General features: G+C 52.3%; 1 protein-coding gene across 2 annotated transcripts; it reads left to right on the forward strand.

Annotated features, from left to right (window-relative positions):
- Positions 1-1628: 1628 nt before the first annotated feature.
- LOC136487365 (beta-D-xylosidase 1-like) lies at positions 1629-8118 on the forward strand. Of its 2 annotated transcripts, none has more exons than XM_066484529.1 (3): positions 1629-2152; positions 5795-7145; positions 7270-8118. In XM_066484529.1, exons 1-3 carry the CDS (start codon positions 1751-1753, stop codon positions 7905-7907), a joined length of 2391 nt encoding a protein of 796 aa, XP_066340626.1. In that variant the 5' UTR covers positions 1629-1750; the 3' UTR covers positions 7908-8118. The 2 variants fall into 2 exon arrangements, with proteins under 2 accessions (XP_066340626.1, XP_066340627.1); XM_066484530.1 differs by having other exon boundaries at positions 2023-2651.

Consider the following 8118-nt stretch of genomic DNA (forward strand, 5'->3'; position numbering starts at 1 on the left):
GAACGAAAGTCGCCAAATGTAAAAAGTGGAAAGAAATGCTTGGTTTATTTCCCCATTTAACCACCCCCTTACTCAGTACTTGCCATGGAAACTTCCTGCCCTAGCTACTGCAGAAAATTTGAATTGCTTCGTAAAAACAACCACATCACAGCCACTTTATTTCTCCTCTTTCTGGCACAATTTTTTTTTTGCTTGTAAAAATTGAACTGCTCTCTTTTTTGTGTGTGTGTGTGTGCGCGCGGAATTGGCCTTTTTTTAAAAAAATAGAAAGAAAAGGCATGCATTGTTGCTGCATACAGGTACGTATACGTACAGGTTGTTGCAAGTACGTACCAGCACATTTTGAGCTCAGATGATGGCGCCGTTTGCGGCTGTGGGCAGAGTGGCTGCATTCTTCCTACGTACGTCTCCTTCCTATGACATGGATAGAGAAATATAATTTTGGTCTTCTGAGTGGTCCTTCATTTCATGCCATGAATATCTCTCCCTTTCTCTCTTTTTCGAACAAAAAAAGTGCTGCGAATAAACAGGTAAAGGCGACAGTCTCTTTTTGACAGTACATCAACAACCCAAAAGGTTAAGGCGGTTTTTGATCAAAACCATTTACTATTTGGTCATTGTGTGCATGATAGCCTCCGCAAAGTGTTCAACGCGCCCTCATACAAAACCATAGTTTTAGTATGGTTTGTTGATCCAAAAGGTGGTTTGAAATGCACCCATTTGACATATGTAGTTCATTTCTAGGACCGATGTTGTATACAAGTTGTGTATAAATAAAAGTACTTCTAACTAGAGAGAAAAAAAAATGAGTGCTTTTGAATGGGTGGATGAATGAATGGAGATTGGGAAAAGTGAGAACAATGTGCTCTCCATGTTGGAAAGCTCTTCTATTTTCGTACTAGAAGTACTAGACCACAAAGATCCTATGGCGCCTTTGCCCTTGCAACAAAAGATGCTCTGTTTTCAACAGCTGCTACCTTAGCCTCTATGGGAACTGACATCAGCCACAAACCTCGAGTAGTTTATGCGTCATACTCCCACTGCTGCACATGTTCAATGGTTACTATTGTCTTTGCAGATTCGAAGACCAATGGCAAGGTTGTTACTGTTTACTGATCGATTATGCATTTATGCTGTGCTCTGTCCTTGGCACACACTTTTACCGGTTCAGTCATCAGTTTGTTTCACCTGCCTTTGGCACGAATTCAATTCCTCAAGATATAAATATCACCAAAATTCAGCACCTAACAACCATCATTGACTGGGTGACTAACTGACATACCACGAACGCTGCAATATCTGAATGTACTCCTCTTTTACCTCTCACATGTACTCCTACGACAGAAAACAGAGGGAACTGCACAAACTGCCATGCCGCAGTTACAGTCTTGCAATTGCAAGCCCATCATTTTTATCTTCCCTATAAAAATACGCATTAATAATGAAACACAGATTAGTTTAAGTGATCAAACGGAACAGTGATTGCAGAAGTCTTGGACGGGTTCCATTTTTCCAAAAAAAAAACAAAGGGGAAAAAAGAGAGAGTGATATTCTTTTCGTTTCCTTGCACGACCATCTTCCTCCTCCCCTGCGGACTGCAGTGGTTGCAACTTGCAGATGTGCATCAGAGGAGCGCTGCCGCTTGCCGCTGCTGTTAGCGTATATAACCACACTCCCCCCTCACCGCTCCATCTCCACAACCACACACCGCATTGCCTTGCACCGCACCACCCGGCAGCCGCCAGCAGCCATGCGGCGCCGCCCGCATGTCCCCCTCCTTTCCATCCTCCTCCTCCTCCTCGCCGCCTCAACCCCGGCGTCAGCGGCGCGCGCGGCATTCGCGTGCGCGCCGGGCGGTCCGGCGACGTCGCTGCCGTTCTGCCGGCAGTCGCTGCCGCTGCAGGCGCGGGCGCGGGACCTCGTGTCGCGGCTGACGCGCGCCGAGAAGGTGCGCCTCCTGGTGAACAACGCGGCGGGGGTGCCGCGCCTGGGCGTGGCCGGGTACGAGTGGTGGTCCGAGGCGCTGCACGGCGTCTCCGACACCGGGCCAGGGGTCAAGTTCGGCGGCGCGTTCCCGGGCGCCACCGCGTTCCCGCAAGTCATCGGCGCCGCCGCGTCGCTCAACGCCACGCTCTGGGAGCTCATCGGACGGGTACGTGCGTACGTATACGAACTTGGTTTGCCTTGCTTGGCATTGCCACCGCCGCCGCCGCCGCCGTCGAGTGCTTGTGGGCAGTGGCGGATCCCAGGGGGGGCTAGGGGGCAGTAGCCCCCCGTGAGACTGATTTTATGTGGTATTTACTGTAGAAAAAACATGATTTCACCATTAATCTTCGACATTTGTTCTAAATCTCTATTGATTAGCCCCCGAGGTGTTCATCTTGGCTCCGCTAATGCTTGTGGGCTGTGCGGGTTGTTTTGTCGTGCACGCATGTGAGTGAGGCTGAGGCCGGCCGCATGTTTGTGCGCGCTCTGGCGTCTGGCGTTGGCGTCCTCCGCGCGCTGTCTCGTGTCGCTCGCTGTGCCTGCCCGGCGCCGTGCTATGGTTGTCGCGGCCTCGAGGCTTGGCCGTGGCAGTTGGCGGGCTTGGCGCCATTGGTCGGGTCTAGTTCCCGTGCAGTCAGGCTGCTGTAACTGCTGCTGCTGCCACGGTAAGTTTGAATTTGATCCATTTTTGTTTTGGTCTTTTCGTACTACCAGCCGTAGTTTTCATTGATTTGTAGCAGACTGCAGACATGGTAAGTCCGTAAGTACTGTTACTGTGCTCCAGTAACTATCGCGGGTGTGCTTAATTGGAGCCACAAATACAAATTTATCTCTGGCCGGTCGTTAACGAAGAAGAGAATCAGTACGTAGGAGTACTGTATAGGGTTGGTACGTGGGGCCGGTCTGTCAGAGCGGCGGCCAATGAGAGAGCACGTACGGCCTGGTACTGTGCACGAGTGGCCCAGTGCGGGCGGTATCCCGATCTGCGTTGAATGAATGCTTTTGATAGCGCAACACAACAGAACAGTGCAGAGCAGCGCATCACTTTGGCCTGGTGGAGCCCTCTACTCTACACCATGTGTGCTCTGATGATTGATATGGGGTCTTTTTTCGCTAGAGGCTGCTGCTTTTTAACCTTTTTGGTTGATTTCACTCATTCCAGGGTGCTTGCACCGCGTATACTCCCTCTGTCTATTTTGGATCCCAAGAAAAGAAGAAGAATAAAATCCATAGAAGTTCCTAACTAAAAATGTGATTTCTAAAGATTTTGTTGTAATTCTTCGAATTCTCGAACAAATCCAATCCAATAGAATAAAAAAAAATTGAAATTCGTAAATCATAAATTAAGTAATAAAACATAGATAAATAATTAAAGAATACAATCCTTATCCATCTTTTCTTTCTTTTTGCTTCATATACTAAAAAAGAACTTTTGGTTTTTTATCATAAATTTGACTTAATTTATAGAAAATACGTACATCATTTGTATCTCTAAATAAATTTATTAAAAAACTAGATTCAAATATCTTTCCAATAATATCAATTATCTACCATAAATATTAATATTTTTTAATATATATTTTGCCAAACTTATTTCTTGCAAAACGAAAACGACCGTTATTTTGGGACGGAGGGAGTACATCTTGTTTACCTATTTTCGGTGCCAATTTGGCGTGGTGGTTTGCTGCATACTTACGATCAAAACCGGCACGGTCGGTCACTCTATTCGCTTGATCGTATCAGCCATGCTTATCAGCCTTGATATAGTGTTTTTTCTCACAACAAAATAGCATCAGCCAGCTTATAAGCCACAGAAACGATCAAGCGAACATGGTAAGTGCAGGTGCGTGTTGGCTGTCGATGGCATGGCATGGCATGGCACCCCATGTTTGTACAATTGGGGTACATGTTTGGTTGTCCCTTGGCCTCCTCCAACCAATGCAGGGCACATGCTAAACACGACCTTGTGAGTAGGAGTAGTGGCATCAGTTAAGGCCTTTTTGGCACGGCTTATGTCGGCTTCGGCTTCATCTATTTTACGCAAATTGAGGTACTGTAGCGTGAAGCTGTTTTGTAAGCCGGGGTTAAAATGAACTAGAAACCGGAAAAAGCTAGTTTTTCTAGCTTTACCGGTGAAGCCGTTTTGGATCAGCTGTGCCAAAGAGAGCTTTAGTACCATAGACTAAAAGATTCATGCGTAGAAAAGGTCAGTTGATTGGCTACCTTCATTTAAACCGATCACTCTTCCCGTAGCAAACCACACCACCCTTTCGTTTCAAAAAAAAAAACCACCCTACTACACGTACGTCATAGATCGTGCACTGAAATCTTCAGGTTTGGTGTTTCTCAAGGATAATAATACACCGTTGTTCATTTCGTCATAAACGATCGTGAATTATTTACTGCTGGCTGGTTTGATGTGAAAGAAAAATAATGTTTTAGCTTATAATCCACGATCGTATACGAGCGAGCGAACAGACTGACAGCCGGTTTGCGAGCTGTATTCCTCGCAGCCTTCTCTCAGCCCACCCATATAGTAGTTAGCCATTCACTAGTAATACATGGCTTACTTGTCTCTCTCACAGAGTTCTTAGTTCTTGTGTCTAAGTCGGCTGTAAACTTACAGTCCGCTCCTGCTCTCTATCTTTCCTTCTCTTTTTCACTTAACATTTAGCCAGCTTACAGCCTATTATTATATTTGCTCTTAAAGTTCACGTCGCGTGCACTGATTTGGTGAGATTTCAACAATTTTGTAAGCTAGTGTTCAGGTTCTGAAATTTCGGAGCTAGTGGAATGAATTCCTATGCTGACCAATGGCGAGGGGTGCAGCCATGTGCAAGCCAGCCTAGCCAAATCCATATCTAACTGACTAACCACCTTTCTTTCAAGCCCACATCCTCATCTCTTATCCTAATCCTAACACGCCCCAGACAAAAAAACAAAACAAAAAAATCCTGGATAATAAAGTAACTAAAAAAAGTTGACGCATCTGATCTTGAGAGAAGACATGATCACATGAGTGCAAAAGGTACGGTAGTAGTAATGCGACGCTGAAAGGTAGGTAACCCATGGACGGACGGACGGACCAAAACGACACTAGTAGAACATCTGCAGCAGAGCAAGGTCCAGTTTAGTTTGCAAAATATTTTGCAAAATTTTTCACATTCCCCGTCACATCGAATCTTTGGACGCATGCATGAAGCATTAAATATAAATAAAAAATAAAACTAATTACACAGTTTAGACGAAATCCACGAGACGAATCTTTTAAGCCTAATTAGACTATGATTGGATACTATTTGTCAAATAACAACGAAAACGCTACAGTAGCCATTTTGCAAAATTTTTTGCATCTAAACAAGGCCCAAGTGGCGACCATGTCTGCGTTGCATTGAGGTGCAGAGCAAGTGGTCTGCAGTCTGCTACAGAAGAGCTCCATCACGAGCATTCGAGCAACACCAATGGCGATGAGCATCGTAGCTTGTAGGGTCATGACGACACCAGGTAGCCGTCGCGTGACACCCCAGTGCAGTGCAGTGCTGCTGGACGGCCAAGAAAGAACAGGGGCCATTTCAAGCCACGTGATTGGCCGAACCGCCGCGCAGAGATGTCAGGCCATCCTGCCTGCATCGGCACCCGTGTACACACCCCACTCCAATCTCCGACCATGGTCTATGGCCATGAACTCAACGCTGACCGAGAACAAAGAAAGAAAGAAATACTCCTACTTTTACCAATCCATACGACCATGTGTTCGCAGTAAAATACTCTCGTACACACATTGATGGATTGATCGGTGCAACCGCAGGCGGTGTCGGACGAGGCGCGCGCCATGTACAACGGCGGTCGCGCAGGACTCACCTTCTGGTCCCCGAACGTGAACATCTTCCGGGACCCACGGTGGGGCCGGGGGCAGGAGACCCCCGGAGAGGACCCCGCCATCTCCGCGCGCTACGCCGCCGCCTACGTGCGCGGCCTCCAGCAGCCCTACGCCGCCGGCCCGAACTCCCACCACAACCGGCTGAAGCTCGCCGCCTGCTGCAAGCACTTCACGGCGTACGACCTGGACAGCTGGGGCGGCACGGACCGGTTCCACTTCAACGCCGTGGTGGGCGCGCAGGACCTGGAGGACACCTTCAACGTCCCCTTCCGCGCCTGCGTCGCCGAAGGCCGCGCCGCCAGCGTCATGTGCTCCTACAACCAGGTCAACGGCGTGCCGACCTGCGCCGACGCGGCATTCCTGCGGGGGACGATCAGGGGGAAGTGGCGGCTGGACGGGTACATCGTCTCCGACTGCGACTCCGTCGACGTCTTCTTCCGGGACCAGCACTACACCCGCACCGCCGAGGACGCCGTCGCCGCCACGCTCCGGGCCGGGCTCGACCTCGACTGTGGCCCCTTCCTCGCGCTCTACACCGAGTCCGCCGTCGCCGGGCGGAAGGTCTCCGACGCCGACGTCGACGCCGCGCTGGTCAACACCGTCACGGTGCAGATGCGGCTCGGCATGTTCGACGGCGACCCAGCGTCCGGGCCGTTCGGGCACCTGGGCCCGGCCGACGTGTGCACGCGCGCGCACCAGGACTTGGCACTCGACGCCGCGCGCCAGGGCATAGTGCTGCTGAAGAACCAGCGTGGAAAGCATAGGGACGTCCTCCCGCTCCGCCCCGCCGCGCACCGCGTCGTCGCCGTCGTCGGCCCTCACGCCGACGCCACCGTCGCCATGATCGGGAACTACGCCGGCAAGCCATGCCGGTACACCACGCCGCTGCAGGGCGTCGCTGGGTACGTCGCGCGGACGGTGCACCAGGCCGGGTGCACCGACGTCGCGTGCCGGGGGAAGAACCAGCCCATCGCCGCGGCGGTGGACGCGGCGCGCCAAGCCGACGCCACCGTCGTCGTTGCTGGGCTCGATCAGAAGGTGGAGGCCGAGGGCCTCGACCGCACCAGCCTTCTCCTCCCTGGGCGACAGGCCGAGCTCATCTCCGCCGTCGCCAAGGCGGCCAAGGGCCCCGTCATCCTCGTGCTCATGTCCGGCGGGCCCATCGACATCGCGTTCGCGAAGAACGACCCGAGGATCGACGGGATCCTTTGGGCGGGATACCCTGGCCAGGCCGGCGGCCAGGCCATCGCCGACGTCATCTTTGGACAGCATAACCCAGGTGTGTGTATTACTATTACAGTGGCCGGTCGGCGTCAAAAGATCAATTTTTTTCTGCACAAGATGAAAACAGAGTCCGACTGACTGAATTCGTCAATTTTTTCAATTCAAAAAATTGGTTGCAGGCGGGAAGCTGCCGGTGACATGGTACCCTCAAGACTACCTGCAGAAGGTGCCGATGACGAACATGGCGATGCGCGCCAACCCGGCGCGCGGGTACCCGGGGCGGACGTACCGGTTCTACACGGGGCCGACGATCCACCCGTTCGGGCACGGGCTCAGCTACACCCAGTTCACGCACTCGCTCGCGCACGCGCCGGCGCAGCTCACCGTGCGGCTCTCCGGCGACCGCGCCGCCACCACCGCCTCCCTCCTGAACGCGACGCGCACACGCCCCGCCCGTGCCGTGCGGGTGGCGCACGCGCGGTGCGAGGGGCTGACGGTCCCCGTGCACGTGGACGTGAGGAACGTCGGCGACCGCGACGGCGCGCACGCCGTGCTCGTGTACCACGCGGCGCCCTCGTCCTCGTCCGCCGCCGGTGTCCCCGGCGCGGACGCGCCCGCGCGGCAGCTGGTGGCGTTCGAGAAGGTGCACGTGCCCGCGGGCGGCGTGGCGCGCGTGGAGATGGGCATCGACGTGTGCGACCGGCTCAGCGTCGCGGACCGGAACGGCGTGCGGCGGATCCCCGTCGGCGAGCACAGGCTGATGATCGGCGAGCTCACGCACTCGGTCACGCTCGGCGTCGAGCAGCTGGGGGTATAGAACGGAAGGAGGATCCAGAGGCGTTCCTGAATAATCGTGTTGTGTTGTTGCGGGTGGGGTATTGGCTTCTGATTGCCACGGTGCGCTTGCTTCTGTCTCTGCAAAGGTGGAGATGGAGATGTAGAAGGCACCGGATTACTGAAAATTGTTGGATTGAAAACAGAAACGATTGAAATGGAAGGAAGACAGAAGAATGTCGTTTCTTCCTCGA

The sequence above is a fragment of the Miscanthus floridulus genome, chromosome 10 (assembly GCF_019320115.1).
Source record: "Miscanthus floridulus cultivar M001 chromosome 10, ASM1932011v1, whole genome shotgun sequence".
Classification (NCBI taxonomy): Eukaryota; Viridiplantae; Streptophyta; class Magnoliopsida; order Poales; family Poaceae; genus Miscanthus; species Miscanthus floridulus.